Source organism: Cyprinus carpio, chromosome A5, assembly GCF_018340385.1.
Source record: "Cyprinus carpio isolate SPL01 chromosome A5, ASM1834038v1, whole genome shotgun sequence".
NCBI classification, from domain to species: domain Eukaryota; kingdom Metazoa; phylum Chordata; class Actinopteri; order Cypriniformes; family Cyprinidae; genus Cyprinus; species Cyprinus carpio.
This window is the reverse complement of record NC_056576.1, coordinates 23,296,790-23,320,439: the sequence shown is the minus strand read 5'-3', so window position 1 is coordinate 23,320,439 and position 23,650 is coordinate 23,296,790. Positions and strand designations below refer to the sequence as shown.

At 36.6% G+C, this 23,650-nt stretch overlaps 2 protein-coding genes across 2 annotated transcripts; one reads left to right on the top strand and one right to left on the bottom strand.

Moving 5' to 3' along the window:
• The first annotated feature begins 939 nt into the window (after positions 1 to 939).
• prkg2 (protein kinase cGMP-dependent 2) lies at positions 940 to 16,180 on the top strand. The gene is made up of 19 exons (XM_042756578.1): positions 940 to 1,458; positions 3,983 to 4,509; positions 6,288 to 6,454; positions 6,713 to 6,826; positions 7,548 to 7,653; positions 8,196 to 8,259; positions 9,607 to 9,684; positions 10,718 to 10,812; positions 11,048 to 11,116; positions 11,201 to 11,299; positions 11,689 to 11,842; positions 11,973 to 12,109; positions 12,392 to 12,481; positions 12,560 to 12,701; positions 12,781 to 12,944; positions 13,290 to 13,412; positions 13,529 to 13,591; positions 14,187 to 14,253; positions 15,333 to 16,180. The coding sequence occupies exons 2-19, from the start codon at positions 4,028 to 4,030 to the stop codon at positions 15,426 to 15,428; spliced, it is 2,310 nt and encodes a 769-aa protein (XP_042612512.1). The 5' UTR covers positions 940 to 1,458; positions 3,983 to 4,027; the 3' UTR covers positions 15,429 to 16,180.
• A 319-nt stretch (positions 16,181 to 16,499) lies between these two features.
• On the bottom strand, positions 16,500 to 22,524 carry LOC109090788 (bone morphogenetic protein 3-like). The gene is made up of 3 exons (XM_019104627.2): positions 21,769 to 22,524; positions 19,642 to 20,540; positions 16,500 to 18,420 (listed from the first exon to the last, which is right to left on the bottom strand). The coding sequence occupies exons 1-3, from the start codon at positions 22,034 to 22,036 to the stop codon at positions 18,229 to 18,231; spliced, it is 1,359 nt and encodes a 452-aa protein (XP_018960172.1). The 5' UTR covers positions 22,037 to 22,524; the 3' UTR covers positions 16,500 to 18,228.
• Between the last annotated feature and the right edge of the window lie 1,126 nt (positions 22,525 to 23,650).

Below are 23,650 nucleotides of genomic sequence, written 5' to 3'. Positions count from 1 at the left end.
ATGATAGGTCTGCGTTGTACTGTATATTCTGTGAAGTTCAGCTCTTCAAACAGTCCTCCAAAGATCTTGACTGACCTGGCTGGTGTTATTGTCGATGAGTTCAGCTGAACAGTGATGTTGTAATAAATCGCTTGTTTAAGTTGAGCTGGAAATGTTCATTTATCAAGCCGGAGATTCAAGCAGTCCATGTAGGATCATCAGGCTGGAATGAGAGGTAGAGCTGTGAGTCTTCTCCATACAGCAGAAGGATGATAGCACCAAGTGATGTTGTGTATACTTAGAACAGGAGGGCACTGCAAAAATGTCACTACTAACCCTTTTCTGTTGGTGGTTGATTTAAAACATGTTAGAATGAAGAAAGCCAGTGATCTGTAATCAGTTTATATTGTATTTATGCAGTAGCATACACAATATATTCATATAAATTATAATAATTGTAGGGACAATGTTTGAAAACCATGATGTTTTGTACTCTTGAGGATGGTCCACATTCAAAAGTTCATACAGGAGAAGAGAAAAGGGCCTCTGTCTCCATCTACTGGTCAACAATAATAAAAAAAAAAATCTGAGTTTTAAGATTACTGTTATTGCACCTGGAGATGTGATGGTTTGGAAAGAAATAGAATTGAAAATGATATAATTATGATATTTGTTTATTTATTTTAGTTTAGTTTATAATTTCAGAGTCCTACACAGCTTCTGTGGTTCTGTTGAGCTGTCACTGTAATATTTGCTGAATGTGATGCACAGTTCATATTAATGGCAGCCAGCTTTGAATGATATATTAGTCACTTCAGCTGACAGAAGCTTCAGCAGCTCTGATTCATGTAAATGCAGTTAAATCAATTCAACTGCTCTGGGATTGCTGTAATAGCACTATGAACTCTCTCTATCTCTCTCTCTCTCTCTCTCTCTGTGTGTGTGTGTGTGTGTGGATACATGGATATACTAAGAAACGTTCTTTAGCTCAGGCTCAGTAAAGTCGACAGGATTTAGGTTTCAATGCAATGATGGGATAGAGTCTATTCTGTTTAATCAGTTTTATGACTAGTCTGAGAGAGTGAAAGCAAAAAATGTAATGGGTCATGTACAAAAATATTTGATGATTTAAAACGTGACATTTAAAACAATATCATTTTAATTCATAACATTTCAGCAGAAAACATCAACAAGCCTATGAATAACTGAGTACATAAAAATAAAGAGAGAGAGAGAGATCAATAAAATATTCTGCTGTCATGAAGACAATACAATAGCTAAAGGGACTGAGTGTAGGCAGCTATTGTGGGGAAATGACACATGCTGCCAGTCACTCTCTCTCTCTGTGTGTGTGTGTGTGTATGAGAAAGAGAGAGGTGTGTGTGGGGCGTGTGAACGGTGCCGTTGACCGGGGCTGCTGCCTCAAACACTCAACACTGTCTTTCAGCCCTTGAAGAAGTGTTCCTGTACACGAAAACGGTAGGGTTTTTAATGTCATTTAAAAATATTTAGATTAAATTTTAAAGATAAAATGAAGGAACAGGTGTAACGTCAGTAGGTCTTACGCAACAGCCCTATACCATTACCAGTACTATTTCAAGTATTCATTGTTAGAAAAACTTGTATTGATTAGAAGTTTATTTATAATTGTGTGTATTTTTGATGTTTAGCTTATAGCAAGTGGATTACCTTGAATATATTTCCTATTGTACACATCCTGTCTAAATTAAATAACATGCATCTCTCATGAATGTAAGGACATAAAGATAATCAAATATCCTGTGAATTCAACATCCAGATTAGATGCAAACAAAATAACACTCTTACTGAGTTGCATACTATGTTTAACAAAGTTTCTGTATGGAGATTATGGGATGTGTATGAGGTCTGCTCAGAGCTCTTGTACTGTAAATACTGTGATTGTGCTCAAACATTTTTCTCTGTGGTGGGAGTGTCCAGTGTTCATTGTGCATTTGTAACCCAGAGCGAATTACAAAACATCTTATTTCATTTTTTTCCATCAATGAAAGGCAGCAAAGAATGACATCACCAGATAGTCCAGGAAAGAGCATATTGCACACTCACAGGGTGCTGGTGGCATCCGGTATTACTGTGCCTCTAAATTATTGATCAGGTCTAAATCACTGGGGCCAACAGATCTCTGGTAAAATGATCTCGCTCTCTCTTTATTTGAGATATGAAAATATGGACGACCATTCTATGTCTTGTGCCTATGTCTAAGCCCCTCATAATGAGGTACATGACAGGTAGATGAAAGGTTTGGGAGGATCCCCTAACCTTTACCATCAAAGTTGTGTTCTGTAGGGGACAAATGCCAGCTGTGGCACCTGCAGATGCAGAGCTGTACGCACTGTGCGTCCCGTGAGCACTTCGACTGACCTGAGACATGTTTGCCCTGCAAATATTTCAGCAGTTGTGTGTGTCCCGTATTTCTGTCGACTGAACCAGCCATGCCTTTAATTATGGAGTAATCATTCTTTTGAGTAGGTTCTTTAACTGAACTGACTGAACGTTTTTGCAAAATGGCCAGAATCGATACGCGTTCATTTGGAAAGCTCTCTCACTGAATCATATGCAGCGTTCCTCTCCTCCATCAGTAAAAAGAAAATGATACTTAAGAACAAAGAGAACAAAGAGCGTTGGATGAAGTGGATTCAATGCTTAACGCAGTAAAAACACTTTGTAAATAGAAACCTTTTACGCTGTCTAGAGCGCAAACACAAATGCGCACTGGAAAGTTTGCCAGATCTGTTTCCCCAGTATCTTAGTATTACAACTTCAACTGAGGGTGCTCTTGCTTTCTTTTGAGGGTGATCTGTCACACACACACACACACACACACACACACACACGCTCACGATATTTATGAGCAAGTGACTTTATCAATAAAATCATTTCATGTGCTATTTTAAGTTGTTTTTTTTTCAATCATAAATATCCACTTCATCCAGCCCTGTTTTGTTCACTAGTTATTTTCCTGTGAGCATGCCCTTTATGAATGTATTTTTCCATTTTGGTGATCTTCGTTCCGTTTTTGAAAAGTTTAAAATGTGTGCATCTTCGTTCAGCTCAAGAAATCTGTGTTGGGACAATTTCAGGTTCTCAGGTTCATTATTAAAATAAATAGGCCTACACTATGCGCAATCACACACATATTTAATCGTCGAGCTCTGGTTGTCCCTGTGACCTTCTCAGTGTAGGTGTATAAATGTATAAATAAAAAATTTAAATTAACTCAAATATTTTACTAAATTCACTTGAACTAATGGAAACAAACAAGGCAAATATTATTTAATTTATATTCATGTTTTACTACAAAGTAGTCCACTTTTCAAAAATTATTGTATTTTATTGCATTGATATATGATGTCCCATAATTACGTAATCAGATCATTTTTTCAAGTAACCAGTAAAGTAACGCATTACTTTTAAATTTACAAGAAAACACCTCTCCTGTACGCACGTTGAGAGAAATTGGGAGTGAGGTATAGAGGTACTTTCTTTAGGCTGAGGCTTAATAATTTAACTTTTGACAATTAGTTGCCAAAAATATAACTTTTGGATTTTTTGTTATTGGAAATAAATAAGCAAGCCCAGCCAGGGTGACTAAATGTTACATAATGCATTACTTTCCATAAAAAGTAACTAAGTAAAGCAATTAGTTACTTTTTGTGGAGTAATGCAGTATTGTGATACTTTTAAAAGTAACTTTCCCAAAACTGTGAATAATTAATAAAAAAAGAGAATGTTATCAAGTTGAAATTTTGTTTAGAATCACTTTTTATAAGATTAGGAAAAGTATCAACCCGATTCGGCAATGTTAAAATTTTCAAGCCATTTAACTGGTTTCCAAAAAGACCTCAAAAAAAAAAAAAAAAAAAAAGAGAAGTTAAGATTATATTAAATATATTAAATATTTAATACTTTTTAATAATATTATTTTATAATTATTTTAATTATATTGTTTGATGTCATCCCACAGCCAATTGAACTTGATCATCCTTTACTGTAAAATAAAAGTGCCAAAATGGGAAATGGGTCGATGAAGCTGAACCCTCTTAAGCAGGTCAGTGGCTCTGCCAAATCCAAAAACAATGGAGAATCAAGCTCAGTTTCTCAAGTTCTCAGAGTTAGAGTGGAAGAATTAGAGAATCAGCTGAAGAAGAAGGATGAAGACCTGAATGCCAAGGAGATTCAGATCAAACATCTAGAGGAGCAGCTGGCCCAGCAGAGACAAACCATCTCAGAGATCTCTGACACTTTGAGGAACAAGTGTATCCAACTCAACAAGCTCCAGGATGTACTGAAGAATCAGGGCGAATTAGGTCTCCTGCCATCACCTATCAAGGAAAAGGTCAGTCAGTGTCTCACTGGCCTGCTCAGAGATACCCTCAATAGGAGAAAAGGAGCAAAAGCTGGAGTTTCTGCAGAACCTTCATCCAGAACGTATGATTCCAGCGGTGTACCAAAGTTCTACTTTGAGAGTGCACAAGTCTGGAAAGAGCAAAGGTGAGAGATTTGATCGTTTTCTGCTTTTGATGCCAAAGGTAATTCCTTAGAGAGTTTGATTGGCATGTTTTGGTTATGGTTATAAGGAGAAAGGAGGATGGCAGTGATTTTTGGCGGTAATGTCATTTAAATGAATCTCTTAAGGAGCTGCTCATGTACTCATTTTCATGTACTACCTTGTGATGAGGCATATAATCTCACAGTAGATTTATATTATGTTATATTGTATTGTATTGCATTTTTGAGGGTGTGGGTGTCTCTAAGTTTTTAAGTGGTCATGTTATGTGTACGTGCTATGTATGTGTATATACTGTATGTGTGTGTGTTTGAACAGGAATATTCATTATTGTATCAAGCATCCTCAAAGAGCTTAAATAGATGTGGCAATTTTTCATGTTGGTAATTAGTCTGTGTTTTTCATATGCTAAGCTTATGGGAGACCTTGCGTGTAGGTGCTCATTATGTTGGGAGGCTTATGTTGGTCTAATCTGCCTGCAAAACACCATGCTGAGATTCATTATCTTGTTTCTATTGTAAAACTGAAAATGAAACAACTGGTGCGCCTCATAGCATGAACCGTCCAATTAGTCCATCTTGAATAAACAGAGCTGGGTAGTAACCGATTACATGTAATCTGTCTTACATAATCAGATTTTAAAAATTAAGTACGTAGAGATTAATTTTAAAATACTCGTTATCAGACTACAGTAACTTTTTTATTGATTACATGATTGCATATTATTCACACAACAGCAATAAATGATTCATAATTTATTTATTCTCCCAAATTCCTCTTTTTCATCTTTTAAATGTTCCTTTTTAAAAATAGCCAACTGCTTATATACACTCAGAAAGTCTTCCAGTTTTGTGGACATTCACACAAAGACCAGTCACTTGTCACTAGTCAGGTGGCTACACAGCATTTGACCACTGAATTTACAAAAATCATTCAACATTATATTAACTACTGATGAACACATTCATTTTTATTTGAATGATCACTCAGTAAATTATTTAACCATTACAATGTCTTTGGAAGACTTCTGTCTTTCAAACACATTAAAATGCACAAATTCACACAATTTCTTATTTACATGTAATGCAGGCATTCCCAAACTTTTTTGGTCATCTTTCACCCATACATTTACTTGAAGTACTGATTTGCGATTTGAATTTTTATTTTATATATATATATATATATATATATATATATATAAAGTATGACATTTGCATGATTTTAAAATGATACATTGAATTACACAAAATCGATTTATGTTATTTTAAAATGATTTATTGAATTTTACATTTTAATGATTTAATTAATGATGAACTTTTCATTAACCTCACAAACTACCTACAGTACCCCAGTTTGGAAAACCTTGATGTACTGTAAAGTTTAATGCACTTTATGTTGTTAATTTCAACGAATGGAATATTTTTTTTACACTTTATATTTTTATATCCGTATGGTGCAACCTTATCATATTTAAATCAATGTGATAAACAAGTTAGGTCAAAAGTAATCTAAAAGTAATCAAAAAGTAGTCTGATTATATTACCTGCAATGTAATGGATTACATTATTAACTACAATTTTTGTCATGTAATTTGGAATCAGTAACAGATTAAGTAATCTAAGTAATGTACCCAGCATTGTGAATAAATTAATAATACGGATAACAACTGCTGCTATCACAGTTTCATGCAAAACAGTATTCTTTCATATATATGTATATTTTTTTTCCTTTCATTAACTTATGACAAATGTGTTTCTAACAGTATAAAGAAGCTCCTCACAGATGCTTTGAATAAGAACCAGTATCTGAGACGACTGGAAGTGCAACAGGTCAAAGACATGGTGGAATGCATGTATGAGAGGACGTACCAGCAGGGAGAATACGTCATTAAACAAGGAGAGCCGGGAAACCACCTGTTTGTGCTTGCAGGTACAAATTGAGCAACTGATTGTATTATTCCATTATAATCACACTGGACAGGCATTGTTATAAAGATAATATGAGGAACACTTTTAAAACCCTTTTAGTCACAATCTGTGTATATTCACTTTGTCATTAATCTCATCTCTGCACTGTAAACCACAATTGTTTTCTCTTTATGAATAGGACAAACCTAAGTGAATTAAGGTGCAAATTTACTGAAAATGCAAGAAAGAATTTGTGTTTAGGTATTGTTTTCTCTTACAGATGGCAAGCTAGATGTCTATCAGCACAACAAACTGCTCACATCAATAGCAGTCTGGACCACATTTGGTGAATTAGCCATCTTGTACAATTGCACCAGGACTGCCTCTGTTAAAGGTGAAGTATTTCCTTTGTGCTTCATCCTGTCTCTCTCAGTGGATGTGCATGGGCTGTTTCTGATGAATATGTTATATAATTGGTTAACAGAGACAATCACAAATTTTCCCTGCACTGCTGCGCTCTGTGTGTTTAGTTCATGCAGTGACCATGGATTGGCCTCATGTAGCCACAGGCTATTTCACCCAATCAGTGAGAACTAAAACACCATTGTTTTGTCTTGTAGCCTTAATCTTATTGAGTTGTCAGTAATTTTGTTTGTTTCTTTGTGTTTGCGTGGCCAGATGTCAAATGCCTGTCCTCATAATATCTTTTATTCCCACTCGAAAAAAAAAGCACTGATGTGCAGCGAAACATTCATTATTAACAATAATGTTAAATCATTGTGGTGCATTCTTTCGGTGGTTAATTCTTAATGTGACCTTTAAGAGTCTTAATATATATATATATATATATATATATATATATATATATATGTATGTAAACTAACTGACTAAATGACTGTTAGAGAGAATGTTCTTTGCACTTACATTGTAGCTAGTTTGGTTCTCAAAATATAGCAGACTTTTTTTTAACCTCTACCCAAGTCACCACAATAAAATGTAATCATTTCCTAATGGCCCTATTGGAAGCAGCTGTTGTTTTCTGGATTATTGAATCACTGAAGTTTAAATGGATGCTTCTGGTATTTCCCTTACCTGCTGTTTTGTTATGATCACAGCTGGCAGCAATGTGAAGACATGGGCCCTCGATCGAGAAGTCTTTCACAACATCATGCGGATGACTGCTGAGGCTCGACACGAGCAATATCGCAACTTCCTGAGGAGGTAATCCAAATGGCTCATCCCTCCCGCTGTTTACTGTGTCCTACCGCATAATATGTAGCCAACCATTAGCTGGGCCTGAAAACATCAAAGAGTGATTTTTGCATGAAACGTTGTGGAGATCAAACAAGCAAATAAAGCATAGTGAGGATTTTTTTTTTTTTTGGTGGCATTAGCCATGCTATTGATAATGAAGGTCAGTTCGGTGGCCTGGTTCAAATGACCTCTGTGACCTTGCTTATATAACTATCAGTTTAAATAGCACACATGAAAGGAGGAAAATACAATAATTCAATTTGAGGGTTCTTGAAGACATTCTAATAAGAAAAGATTGAGAGATATTATCTTATATAAGATTAAATTAACTGTCCTCCATAACCATCAATTCAATCCAAGTCAAATGGGCAGTCTTAAATTGCTTGTATAAATTTAGTCATAAGACAGTCAAAGATCAAAATTTAAACCAAAATGTTTTAAGACAGATGAACATAGAATTGAAATTGAATTGAAAATTGAATTATTTTAATTTATTATTTTATTTTTAGTGTTTCACTTCTTGCCAGTCTGCCTGGGGACAAACTAACTAAGATTGTGGACTGCTTAGAGGTGGTAAGTAAAACCTTTTTACATTATAAATAACCCTCAGATCCTATGTATCCTTCTGTAGTGAATACTTGTTTTCAAATGTCGAGATCCAAAGTGACTATGTTGGAAAAACAGTGGCGTTATTACATCTTTCATCACTTGGCTCAGTATATTGTTACCATACTTATTTGTCTAAGGCTGAGCGAAGTGTTCAGTTCAGTCGAGGGGATGAGTGATTTGTTAAAGATGTTTGTAGCAGCCAGTATAGGCTGCTGACTGATTTATTCCATTTCTCCAAGAGGGTCTAAAGTGATCTTTCTAAAAGAGTGTGGGCTTTGTCAACTCAACGTCAAATAAGCCTCCTCGTGTTCTTCCATGCTGAACAAACATCAAGGACATTCTTCTCGATTGTCGGCCCCTGGAGTTGAATGGGAGAATGTCATTATTCAATCACTCCGATGGAGTTGATTATATTCCCCTCTCTAGGGGTAAGGAAGCAATGTAACCCAATCGTGGCCCAGATGTTTTGGACTGAAACATGGAGATAATGTGGAACTCTATCATTAAACAGTGGGGAATGGAATGCAGACGGGACGCTGGGAGCAGACAAATGTTTTGAGGAGCGTGGCATGCCTAGAGAGCTTCTCTAATGAAACAGCAGAGCTCTGTCAGAAAGACGGTTGGGGATAGAGATCAGTTGAGAACATGGACCAGAGAAATGAAGACTCAAACACTGTCTTGGAATGTCTCTGATGCACCACTACAATGTTCTAGAATGGTTAAAAGATTACATTTGGCAAAACTCAGATTTCAGTCTAATTTGAAACATTTTAAACAATATTTGATCTCAGTTTTAAGCTGAATCGTTCCATTCCACTGTAAATAGAACATTATTTTTGCAAATCACTTGAAAACATTCTTGGTCTCCAGTTGAATTGGAGGAATACCAGTTCAGGCACAGAGTTCTCTAGCTCTAGTCACCAAAAATATCCAAAGAAATTTTAGCTTATTCTGGAGTATTGAAGCCAGTTCTAAAATGCTTCTTAGATGCTAAAATGCACATTTTTGTTATTGTTATTTATTATAAAGAAGTTGAACTGCTTTAATGGTTAGTGAATTGTTACCTTAATGCCAATTTCTACCTGCTTCTAATGTGAAAACTGGCATGAAACACATTTTAGGAAATTTGACCTAAGTACGTAAGTATGTAAGCAATAAGTGCAGGAGGTGTATCTACTTATATCACTGTGGAAGCAGACATGGCAGCCTTCCTGTTGTCTCCCTCGAGGGGATCTCTCCGGGAATATGACAGCATTGGCTTGATGGTAAAATCAATAGCTAAATGAGTTTTGTCTTGTGTTTTCTGTTCAGGAATATTATAATAAAGGAGACTACATCATCCGGGAAGGAGAAGAAGGAAACACCTTTTATATAATTGCCAACGGAAAGGTAATTCGCATTATATTATTGTCAATTTGTTTTGTCCAAGCTTTATTCTGTGTATTTATTGTATTTAGCATATTATGCTTAACGTTTAATTATTTCTTTTACCATGGCTTAATTAAAATGAGATATGAATTCATTGTGGATATTTGATATATATTCAGTATATTCAGTATATTCAATGTGCCTTTCTAGTATATGATCATTTTTGATTTCCTACTTCCCAGAAACTTTAAGTAATAATAAATAATAAAGTGAAAAGCCCTTTATGAAGTCCACTGAATACATACAAGTATTTATTACTGCCAATAGAGGTTATGCTATATCCTCACACTATTAAATGCTAAACCACAAAAAAAACAAAAGTGATTTAACCCAGTCGAGGCACCATTTTTCCACCCCACTAATCCTCATGGACTTCACTGCAGATGCTGATCTTGGTCTGTGGGAGGTTGAATGCGTTCAGATAAATCAGTAATTTGACACTGAAGGGGTTAAGAGACAGGACTCTCCACTGGGAGGCAACAGGAACTGTTTAGCATGAGCTAGTCAGGCTCAGATCCCCTGTTGATTTCTGGTCCACTGTCGCTCAAGATGGGGGTGGGAAGGAAGATGTTTTACTGAGGGGGAGAGAATTTAATTACCGGAAATGATGGTTCTCGTCAGCCTGTCGCCACCATGTCAGATAGCGTGTTGGGAATAAGGCCATTACTGACATCAGAAAGGTCAAGAGGGTCACAGTGGTTTTCTGGATCATTTTACAGAATTGAGAATGAATCAGAACTCAGAGAACTAACTCCATTTCTTCAGTATCGTTATTATTGATTACACATTGCCTAGAATTGAAGGATGGAGTCTGTAAATGATGCATCATCTCAACACACATGAAATTTATATAATTGAAAATAGATTTGGACCATAAATCCAAAGTAAAAAAATATATAAAAAAAATACAGATCATAAGACATACAGCTGTTCTCTTAAACTGATATGGTTTGTACATTTTGAAATGTAACCTCTGTCTTTCTGTGTTGCCCAGATTAAAGTCACACAGAGCACTCAGGATCATGAAGAGCCTCAGATCATCAACACCTTGGGGAAAGGGGATTATTTCGGCGAGAAGGCCCTCATCAGGTGCTGTCCTTCTTCAATCCCCTGCTCAATTCTCATTTGCCCACTTTAATCCTGTTTCAGTAACCTTTTGGTATATGAGGTCTTTCAGTATTATTGCTATAACAGAGAGCAACTTGGTCTTGTCAACATGTATATGACTTAACAGAATATTATTACAAACAAATCCATAAAACTGTCATTTTAGCTCAGTTTAGGTCTAATTCACTGAATGTGTTCCTGCTTTGTCAAACCGCAGCGATGATGTCAGATCTGCGAATATAATCGCAGATGAGGATGGTGTGGAATGCCTTGTCATTGATCGAGAGTGAGTTCCCACTTCAAGATCATCATCATTCACTTGATTATGATTTTTTTTAACTCAGTGACAGTAACAACAGTCTTTTCTCAGAACCTTTACTCAGACTGTTGGAACTTTTGATGAGCTTAAAAAGTACCTCCAGAGCTATGTCGAAAATTTAGCAAGGGATGATAAGAAAAGAAATGCAAAGTAAGTACTAGCTGTTTCTTTTTATTTAAACAATGATAATCGTCATGACTCCTTGACTTCTTGCCTCTCCATTGTGCTGTCAAACAGTAAAGCTTACACTGTAAAATCTAATTAGTTGACTTTACTTAAAAAAGCATGCAAGCCAAAATAATAAACACTTTTTAGTTTCAGCAACTAAGTTGAATAAAGGCTGAGCTTTACCAGCAATCTCCAACTGACAGAATTAAAGAATTAAATTCATATAGTTCATAACATGTACATATGCACATATTGCAGACATAAGAAAACATATGACATACAGTGAGGTCTGAAAATCAGTTTGCATCAGCAGAACAATGGCCAATGTCACAAATTTGCTCATTTAATTATATTAAATTATATTCTTTTAGGATTTCAGGAAGCTGCACTCCTCCCACCACACCTGTGTCACACGATATGATTGAGCTGAAAGAGAGAGAGAGCAACTTTGCATCCACTATACCCTTCAGCTGCCTCGAGGTTATTGCCACGCTGGGAGTTGGAGGCTTTGGCAGAGTTGAATTGGTTAGAAACATGTCGACAATAATCACACTTTCTCTTCATCATTTAACATTCAAAAAAAAAAAAAAAAAAAAAAGCATTTCCACAAAGTGAAGGAATAATATGAGCAATAATGATGCCAGTTTTGCTCTAGGTGAAGGTGAAGAACGAGAATGAGACGTTTGCTCTGAAATGCATCAAGAAACGGCACATTGTGGATAACAGACAGGAAGAGCACATTTACTCTGAGAGGAGGATCTTGCTTGAGACAAACTCTCCTTTCATTGTGAAGTATGTTCATCTAGACTGTTTTAGTATTGCCTGTTTAGTTTCGTGAGTTTTAGGAAATATTGGAACATCTTGAAAATAAAGTGAGAATTGAATTTCACTGTTAATTGCTTTTAAAGAGATACCCATGAATCCCCTTAGTGTTCACATGATTGAATTAAGAGAGAATGATTGTAACCGAATATAAGAGAAAAGCCAGTGGCAGTGGATGTAATATTGAGCATGGCATGAATTTCAAAACATAATTGTTATATTTAGATCTAATCTATACCTTTTTTCACTTAGAATGTACTGCACTTTTAAAGACAACAAGTATGTGTACATGCTGTTGGAGGCGTGTTTGGGTGGCGAGATCTGGAGTCTTCTTAGAGACAGGTTAGCTCCATTTCATGTGGTCAGTGTCCACTTCACTCTTTTAATGCATATGCTAAAAGTGTACCTATTTTGATCCAGGGGGAGTTTTGATGAGTACACTGCCAAGTTCTGTGTGGGCTGCGTAACAGAGGCCTTCGACTACCTCCACAACAACAGCATCATATACAGAGACCTGAAGCCTGAGAATCTCATGCTGGACACAGATGGATATGTCAAGTTGGTAAGCTCCTCTGCTAAATCAGCAAACTTCACTCAGTCAACTCAGTTCAGCGATATCAATTCAAAGCATCTTTTCTCAGGTGGATTTTGGCTTTGCTAAAAAGCTCAAGTGTGGCCAGAAGACATGGACGTTCTGTGGGACTCCAGAGTATGTTGCGCCTGAAATCATTCTCAGTAAAGGTCATGGTCTCAGTGTGGACTTCTGGTCTCTTGGAATCCTGATTTTTGAACTTCTTACAGGAAGGTTTGCATCAACCTAGGTTCTCACATGTGACCGTGCCTGTGAATTTTTTTTTTTTTTTTTTTTTGTGATTTACTGTTTAACATAAAATCATCATTCATAATGGAAAGAACATTCTGTGAAAATGTAACCTTGATATCTTAAATACTGACTGAGTAAAGCCATGTCAAAGATTGAAATCATAGTGAAATGAATGGTTGAAACCAAATCAATGCTTGTTATCTCATAATTAGATTTTGAGACTTTAGCTTGGATTTCACAGACAGGGTCACATATTCATAATACAGATACATGTAAAAGATTGTTCTGATTATTATAATGAAACGTATGTGATCTGATTGTTCCTGACCCCCCCTTTACTGGCTCAGATCAGATGATTATATACACATTCATTCTGAAAGGAATTGAGAAGATGGACTTCCCTAAAAAGATCACCAAGAGGCCAGGTGACCTTATTCGAAAGCTGTGCAGGTATGATCATGGATCATTTATAATCCATTCTCATGTCTTTTACCTGTTTTCTGAAACTCTCAGGTCCCACTGCTATATATAATAATATGATTTTGCTGTCCCCTTTTTTCATGAAGACAAAACCCTTCAGAGCGACTGGGAAATTTGAAGAATGGAATAACTGATATTAAAAAACACAGGTGAGAGGACAACAGTCCCAATCTGGTGCTGCTTGACTAAAGAATGTCCTCATAAGTTCGTAGGTCTTATTTGAAATACTCATCTCATATGTATAAAGTATGAATCCCTAATGCAAAATATTGGCCACAATGCCCATATTACTACAGATATTATACTCATTTTTGTGTTTCATCCCAGAAAGGTTTTCAGATTTGTCATGTTTTAAAAACTAAAACCACAGTATGCTTGGTTTTCATAATGATGACAGCCAAAATAACCTAAGGTCTCTTGAATTATTGTTCCACAAAGTCACTCAGGATGTTTTAACAAATGAATCAGTAAACTTGAGGAGATTCTAATCCTGACCTCCATGGATTTTCTGGCTTTTTCGGGCATGCTCTTGGATGTACTTATACAGCCAGAGGTCCAGTGGATACTTTGCTCTCTTGTGTTTGCTTGCAAACAGGTTTCCATCATGTTAGGTTAGAAAACGTTACATTTGCAAGTAGCATTTTGAAAGCATCCATAAACACAAATTTTGAAATCTGTGTAATCATCACCTACAAAAATTTTACAGTTGTGATTTAATTCATGATGTTGTTCTTTGGTGTTTAGATGGTTTACAGGATTTAGCTGGAGTGGTATGAAATCCAGAAGTCTGATATCACCACTTAAAAGAGAGGTAAGGCACACCTACATTACCTGGACAGAGTTATTTTATAGGATTGTGTCAAGATTACATATATAATACCCTATATAATAATTTATGTATAATAATGTATAATATTTTTTTTTTATCTTACACTCACCAAGGCTGCAATTATTTGATCAAAAATATGGTAGAAACAGTAATATTGATGGCGAAGCTGAATTTCCAGCAGCCATTACTTCAGTCTTCAGTGCAATGTGATCCTTCAGAAATCATCCTAATATGCTGATCTGGAGCTTAAGAAATATTTATTATTGTTGAATAAAGTTGTAATGCTTAATATTTTTGTGGAAATCATGAAAAATGTTTTCAGGATTCTTTAATGAATAGAAAGTTTAAAAGAACAGCATTTATTTGTGACCCTGGACCACAAAACCAGTCATAAGTGTCAATTTTACGAAACTGAGATGTGTACATAATCTGAAAGCTGAATAAATAAGCGTTCCATTGATGTATGGTTTGTTAGGATAGGACAATATTTGGCTGAGATACAACTATTCGAAAATCTGGAATCTGAGGGTGCAAAAAAATCTAAATACTGAGAAAATCACCTTTAAACACTGTCCAAACGAAGTTCTTAGCAATGCATATAACTAATCAAAAATTAAGTTTTGATTTATTTATGGTAGGAAATTTACAAAATATCTTCATGCAACATGATCTTTACTTAATATCCTAATGATCTTTGGCATATAAGAAAAATCTATCATTTTGACCCATACAATGTATTTTTTGCTATTGCTACAAATATACCAGCGACTTGATTTTGAGGTCCAGGGTCACATTTGAGCATTTATACACCTTTTTCTGTAACAGTGTGAAAGTCTTAGGCTCTGTTTACACCTGGTATTAAGATGCATTTTTGTCGAACTGATCACAAGTGGACAACGCTAAATACAGGTGTGAACAGGGTCTAAAATGTTGTCACTTACAAATTCTTACTTAAAAGTAAGAATTTCTTTTAAAAGAATTAAAAAAATATTACTGACCCTTTTGAACAGTAGTGTACTGGAATATTATCTTGTTTTCTCTTTTTATTTATTTTTCTTCAGGTGAAGGGACCCACTGACCACAGTTACTTTGACAGTTATCCTCCTGAAGAAGAAATCCCTCCAGATGAAATGTCGGGTTGGGACACAGACTTCTAACTGACACCCCAGTGCACCCATGTGTTCAAACAGTGTGAGTTAAACAGAACCCTTCTGCCATTTGTCATCTCCAACATGCCAGCCTTTCTTCCAAGGAACCTCAGACCATGAAGCCAACAGAAGCAGTGTATGTTCTGCAACAATGGAGTCCTTGACTGGAGGCTGCTGTTAGTGCTGTGGGAGGCACAGCAGAGGAGGACAGACATAAGAAGGGAATTGTTTCACAGTGTTCAGATGTGCTCATATATTGTGATGATTAACATTGTTGTATTTGCCTGAAACCATACCACTGAGATGTCAGAGCAGAATCAGTCTGTGAGAATGATGTCGCCGGGGCATCAACCATTGGTAATATTTACCTTTAGAAGTGCAGAAAGGTTTGTGGTTTGGCAGGAAGGTGAGATGTTCCTTGTTTTAGAATGTCACGTATTTGAGCTCCTGAAGGTAATAACCACCTGTGACTGTAAATGCCACTGATGAGGTTTCAAAGGTTAACCTCAGCGGGTGACTGGCACTGCAGTTTGTACAGTTCAAGAAGTGTTAAGTGAAACGTAGTCTTTTTAGTGACTTTTCCTAGAGTTCAAGTATTCAGGTGACTCTAAACTCTGCACCTGAGCCAAATATGTTTGTGTTGATGTAATGTTTGATGCTTGCTTATTTTATCCTTGTGAATAGGAGGAAAATGTTGAGAATTTAGTTTTTTTTTTTTTTGTCATTCTACAAGATGTTTTACAGTAATTGCGTATAAAAATGTCAGCAAAAATGTAAAAAAAAAAAAAAAAAAAAAAAAACCTTTAATTTTTTCTTCTCAAAACATTTCAAGTCCAGCAGTCATTGCACAGTAGTGATTTTTAAATGAGAATATCTATTAAATAATGGACTGTTTGTGTGGATGTTTGTATGGTAACTTTCCATACTTTATTGACCCATTAAGCAATTTACATAATGTTCCATGATGCAGCAGCCTCAACATAGTTTTTGATTGCATAACAATGCAATCGATATTCACTAAAGTTCTGCTTTATGGCCAGAGGGCTGAGTTCTTTAACACATGACAAATAAACACGTGGCTACATAATTCTTAAAACTTTATTGAGTTTTCTTTGAATGGTCTGCCAAAAGGGATTCTTTCAACTAGGGAGATGTGCTACAGAAATAAGCATTCTCACTCATTTGACGTGAGTCGTGTGATTGCTTCCTTTTACACCCCTGTCTGACCTTTGTGCAGCAAAGCTCAATGAATATTTAATGAAGCCCCTCTGTGCATCACAAAAAATATGATCCAGAAGGCACCGCACAGAAAATAAATAAATGCTTTTAAAGGTCATTTCCATATACAAATATAATTTCTTATCAGGCTTATAATACAAAGACAATCCTTTCACCTACATCATAACATTTACAAAACGCACAGTGTGGTGGAAGCCTTCCAAAAATATATATTACACAACTGCTAAAGGAGTGCTTTACATAGTGTTTCTTGACATATGTATTATATATTAAGATAATAGCCCACTTTTACATGTATGTGTACATTTCTCTGTTGTCCATAGGCTGAAATTACAGCAACAAAAAACTCCAACTTGAACTCGCCTCGTTTATGAACATGCAGCTTATGATATGTCATTTTTTTAGTTCTATGCTAATCTTAAAGTAAAAACAGTACAAAATGTATACAGAAATCATTACTGGAACAAAATATCAGATTTTATCAAAATAAACTGACTAAAAATATTCTGCAAAAATAAAACATTACATAAGTTACACTCATCTTTGTGAAATATAAATATTCTAGTGGAATATTTATTTTAATGTATGATAAATCTGTTTAATGTGGTAAGGCACTTTATATAGGCAGTTGTGTTAAAGAGACAAAGGCTTAATATAATCTACATACAATTTTCAGAATCATCTTCCTGAACATCATTTGAAACATTGCTCATAATATAGTGTATGGTCTTTTGAAATCTATTTGCAGTTTTCAGAGGAATGACAGATTCGTTTTTTTTTTTCACATAAGAAAACTGAAACAGAATGCGTGCATATACATTATGAATTCAGCTAAATGTGAGGATGCAACCTTGTATTAGTAGGTCAGACAGAAACATGTGATATAACACCATTACAGATAAGTTTGTAACAATGCACATTTTTGGAGAAAATAAATATATATATATATTTTTTTTTTCTGACGATTAAAGACATTCAATACAGAATCACCCAGAAATCAAACACTGTTTTAAGCTTAATGTGGAAAACTGAATATGCAACTTATATAGGCAATCATTTTAATATAAATCCATTTTTTTTGACAAACATAACAAAAAGAGATTCCCCCCCCCCCCCCCCCCCCAAAAAGTCCAGTTTTCAGCATATTTAGGCTCTGGAGTAAAGTCTACCTCGGTATAGCAGCCATAGAATATGAACAATGAGAGTCAATCAATGCCTCCGTAGCAAAAATATAGCTATAATAATGACAGATTATACAAACTGTACAGAAACATGATGGATGACAGCAAAAAAAATTTCCCCTGTATGCTTAACTGCTGAGGTTATAGAAACATGAGAACATCCTGGTCAAACGCAGACAGTCTCTTCATATGCTCATATCTCTACTGATGCATGAAGCCTCCTGCTAACAGTAATGAATTCCTTCTGGAAAAGCACTTTGCTCTTCACAATCCTTAAAGCTAGAGATAGTTCTTCAAGGGTTATGAAATGAACATCTTCAGTCTTTCTTCCAGTGCAAAAATTTGGAAACAGATTGAGGGAGGGAGGCTGGTGGAAAAGACCAAAGCGTTTACCGACAGGCACAGGAGTCCACTGTCATGTTTGGGTAGACCTTGAGGACCACGTTCTTGTCTTCATCAAAGAAGAGGATGCTGAGGGAAGACATCTTCTCTGGTACACAGCAGGGCTCTGGGATGCCTGGGACCACCCCCACTGCCCGCACGATGCTCTGAATGGTGGCGTGGTTTGAAGGTTTCAAAGACTGGAGGAGGTAAAAAGTTCACAAGGTTAGACAATTTTCAGAAGCTAATATTGGGTTTAGGACAGTACAGTTGTTTTGGGATAAACCAGTTAAAAGCACCAAAGGGTGTAAAAAGAAGTTAAACATTGTGTATGGTTTCATGCTAATCCAACCATGTTCCAATGTCAATCATTCGAAGAGCAAAGCAAGCTAAAACACAATCTGAAAACGCAATGAAAATTAGAAATGTTGTTGCTGAAAAGTTGAAGTATTAAAATTACTAGAATTATATATTTTTTAAAAATAAAACAAAAACTAATAAAAATGATGAAAGCACATAAAATTACTAAAACTAAAATGAAAACTGAAAATATGAAAATAAAATATAATTCAATTGTAATATATAGTATGCAAAAAATAACACTGGTAATGCACCAGTGTTACAATTCTGGCCAATAACTGATAAATTGTAGATATTAAAATGCTATAATATTTTATCTAAATAAATTAGCTATAAAACACTAAAAACAAATAAAATAAACCATTTTTAAATCTAAAGTGAATTTCACAATTATAATGTACATTATGATAAACGGGTATTCATTTTGAGATTTGCTAGAAGTGACATTTAACAGTCTGATTACATTATTATGGTATTTAAAGATTATCTTTTAAGTTCAAAATGTAAATCTTTTCTTATCTGGAGGGATGGTAAGGAAATATGAAACAACTGGATCTTGGTTTTCTATAATCAGCTTAACTACAGAAACTTAAAACTGTAGTAAAAAACTAGTAAAACTACCACATTACTGAAGACTTCTTGTTTCTTTAACTTAAGATGGAAAACCATTGGTAGCAACATCTCGAAGTGGCAATGGGCAGGTTTTATAATGAGGATGACATGAATGGTGTACTAACTAATGGAAGCTTAATGAACTGCTGTGCTGCCCACAGTGTCGAGCTGAATGATTCACAGCTTTTCTCCTGACTGCCACTAGGTAGTGCTTATAAATCACTTCTCTTCATGCCTGTATCCGTCCTTTCCCCCTCTGCTCTAGTTACTCCCTTCTAAAGTTGATTGTATTACAACAAATAAGAGTTGCACTTGTCAATGAAATGCTTGTTTCATTTAACAAAACAGCTTGACTTCTTGCTTAATTAGAAATAAAACAGTCCAGCTAACTGATTTCTATCAAAAAGTATGGAATTTTCGTTTTTTGTAACCATAAATAAGTAACGTACCTTTGGCATGGGGAACTGACATGACCCTGAGCAGTAGTACGCATCAAAAGACTTGGGGGAGATAATCCACTCGCTCCAGCCGATATCTGCAAAATCAACCTTTAAATATCTGCGAGCACAGTTCTTTGGCTCGTTCCATTGCTTTTTACGTGCTTTCTTAATGGTCTGCTCATCAAACTGCAGGAGAGGGTTCTTGTGCCGTGGATTCTTGCGAGGCTTCTTGCGAGGGCGCTTGACCGGTTTACTCTCCACTGGATCATAAGGGCTGGTCTCATCCCATGTAGGTATCTCATAAGGGTACTCTGGGCCTGGAAGCTCATTGTTCTGTAGCGGCAGCAGGATGTTGGCGGACCGCTTGGTCCGATGTTGTGAGGGGGCACTGCGATTATGTATTTCGAGCATATGAAGATTTGGCACCAGTCTGCTTTTGTGTCTCTGCAGGGTGGACACAACACTCTCAGGCTCTGAGATAGCCGAGTCATTTGCGTAGACCAGAATGTAAGGAGACCTATCAGACAAGAGTTTCTTCCAAGATTGACTTCCTTTTGAGTCAATGTCAATGCCTATGAGAAGCTGGTTGTGTTGCTTGGCTTGGTTGACTACACGAGTAATGTCTTTCCACTGCCATGATATGAAGTCCTGGTACATTGTGGAGATGTTAATGGAGAAATGGCCGACTGTTCTGGTGGTGTTATCCACAAAGCTGAAGCTCCAGACATCTAGGTGAATATGACCTTGTCTTCTGAGGTTATGGTGAGCACAACTCTTGTGCCTTGTGCATCTGTGGCTGCTGTTCTGCAGGTCACCAATGTAGTAGTGCAGCGTTGCTGAGAGAACGTCTTCAGACTTAGTGAGGGAAGTGAGGTTGAAGATCTGTAACTGCTTATCATTGATGGTGCCTAACAGGAAAAAAAAACACAAAAATTCAGAAAAGCATCGCATTATTATCACTCTCCAGCTGAAACGCATATTTCAAAAGACAAACTTGGTCTATGGGTTTCTCGTTGGCATATGACCACTGAGTTTAAAAAAAGAAAGAGTTAGAAATCAATGCATGTATCCAGAACTGAACACTTGAGGGCGGTATGTGTGCAGTACTGTGCTGCCATGGCCCTCTAGTTATAAGCAACTCTGGGATTCTTTTTTTTTTCTTCTCTAGTCTCTTATTAATGTGGAAATTCGCGTGTTGCGCTTTTTGGTGGATTTTCTCGAACTATGTACGAACAAACACAAAAGCCTTGCAATTTACATAATATCATTAATCATCCTTCACCATCTCAGTGATGCATCAATGTGCACGAAAGAGATTTATTCAGTGATTTTTATGACTGTATAATAACTGAAGAGACTACGCCACTTTGGTGTGGAAAGTCGCTTGATTCGAGCTTGTTTTGATGAGAGATCTGGCAACACTGGCGCACTATAATACGAGCGTCTCAGCGTGAGCCAAGAAGCGCACTTCTCTGCACGAGCGAAAAGTTATTAGTCATACCAGCGATTAAAGTATATTAAAAGTAAGTTTTAATAGATAGAGCAGTATCGGAATCGTTGAATCCACATGCAAAATGTTAAGACTAAAGTTCGCTAGTTTTACGATCAAAAGCAACACATCCGATGTAGAGTTGGCTCATTCTATCGACATTGAATAACATCCGTTTTAAAGCCTTGAAAATAACATTTAAAAAGATTTATGAAACGTTATAGGATGAGCTATTCACCCCGAGCGGATGTCTCACGCAAACAGAAATCAACAGGTGTAATTGCACCGACTGCAGCACAAGCTGTCTTAAAGAGATAGTTCACTTAAACCTGTTATTATTTATTTATACAGGAGACGTTAGGGACTGACAGTGTCAGTCGTAGCCTATTCATATTTGGAAAAAGATTAAGTTAAAGTGAGTGTAAACATGCTGTCAAGCATCTCTTTTGCGTTTTATGAGGGGAAAAAATCACACGATTCTTATGAAAACTAGGGATTTTCAGTTCAGGTAGGCTACCTAAACTATCCAAGTAAATAAACACACTAACTCATTAACTAACTTAAGAGAAAAAAATGAAGTGGTATTAACTAGTACTCAGTTACTGCATTTAGTCATTTAGCTACTATGAAATGAATTTAACACCTACCCAAATGTCCTTTGAAGCTGCGGACAGTGTTCCCATCTTTGAGAGGGAATCCCGCGCTGGTGAATTTGGCGTAGAGCATCTGCATGTGTTCTGACAGCGTGTCCTGCTCGGTTTTCTTTGCATGTTGCTTATCATGCGCTTCCACTTTTTGTCCTAACTGCACGTCTTTTGAGAAACCCATGAAGGGTGTTTTAAGCACAGCACAGTATCCACAAAACAGATAACCCCATCCCAACAGGAGGATAAACAGTCGTTCACAGCGATCCATGCTGGAGGACTGTTGTAGCTGATCTAGGTGTAGTATATCAGTGCTGAATGCGTTTCCAAACTCTTGTCTCTTGAGAGAGAGAGCATCACACGAACCCCCAAAATAAGGCAAACAGAGCGAAAAAAGAAAGGGGAAACTTAAACAAGATGTCACTTTGGTATATACTCAAAAAGAATAGCCCAAATTCAGTTTCCAAAGATCGACGCTCGTGAAGCAGTTATCACAGTCCCTGTACATAATGTGCGAGGATGCCGTTTGAGTTTGATCTGCTGTAGTCCGGATGGTCAGGCTTGATCCTCGGTTTTGTGTCTGAGCGATGCTGTTCTCAGCCAATCGCGCCTCTTCCCTGCGTTCACTGAAGGTAAAGCTTGTTTCGCTAGTAATATAGGGCTTATGGGAGCAGTCGGACAGTGTTGGGAAGTCCGACTGATCTCCGCGAATCGGTTCTTTTGAACGGTTCGTTTCAAAGAACCGGTTCACTAAACAGACTCTGCTGTCATCACGCGTTCTCCAATGTCCCTTTTTGTACTAGTTTTGACTGTTTATTGTAGGCTAAGTATTGCTCACATTGCTGAAGCTATGATTCAGCCCAGAAAATAAATCAATTTGGAAACTACATGTAAATTGCATTTACACTAAACACTACTAAAGTTCATTCATGGCTGAAAAAGTTTTTGCTTGTTTAATTAATCTAATGTAGCCTAATAAAACTTACTCTGTTTCGAATACCTATTAGGCTAATAAAACGGTCATACAACCAATTCTAAACTTGTATAGGCTACATAATCTTTCATTTCTGCTATTAAATTATTAAATTGCTATTAAATATTAAATTAAATTCAGCTACTGAAGTAGTAGTAGTAGTAGCAGCTACTTTTCGCACCACTGGTCAATACAAAGTTCTCGGTTCAGTGATTCAGTTGTCAACTACGAGTCAAGACTTCAAAAGATCCACTTCGATCGACTTTGTTTGTGAATCTTATCAAATGATTACCTGAAAAGATCCGATGCGCTCACTGTTCGCAGATTGCTACAGTCGGACACCCTTCTTCACAAAGAGAAGAATGCGAGAGGAAAGTTTAAGCGTGTAGCCTATTATTTTAAGATAAAAACAAAGAATAAGACAGGAGTAATTAGGGTATTTTCGAAATATATACCAAACTGAAAATACAACAAGAAGTGAAAAATGCGTTCTTTATCGTCTTAGGGCACGTTTGGGGCATCAAAACAAACGTTTACGTCTTCATTGCGCACTCTGCACGCTCTCAGCTGTCTCTGAGCGACTGTGTGAGTCATGTGGATCTGTGTTGCAATGGTCGATAGTGAAATCCGTGAAACGTCTCTCAGCAAAGCTGTGTGTATGTGCTGATGCGCTGAATGACATGGCTTATGGGGTGCATTAAGGGCTCTCTGTCCCATTTAGTTGAGCTCAATGGCGATGAGCAGACACATCCTGCACAGCAGAGTCTGATCCGGAAGCTGCACCGCGTCCCCTCCGCACACTAGTGCACGGCTTCAGTATCCTCTGTCACGGTCTCTCTTTCAGGATTATTGAGGAGGAAGTGATTGACTCCCACCCCAGATATCTGATGCCAGTGGACATATTTTCAAGAC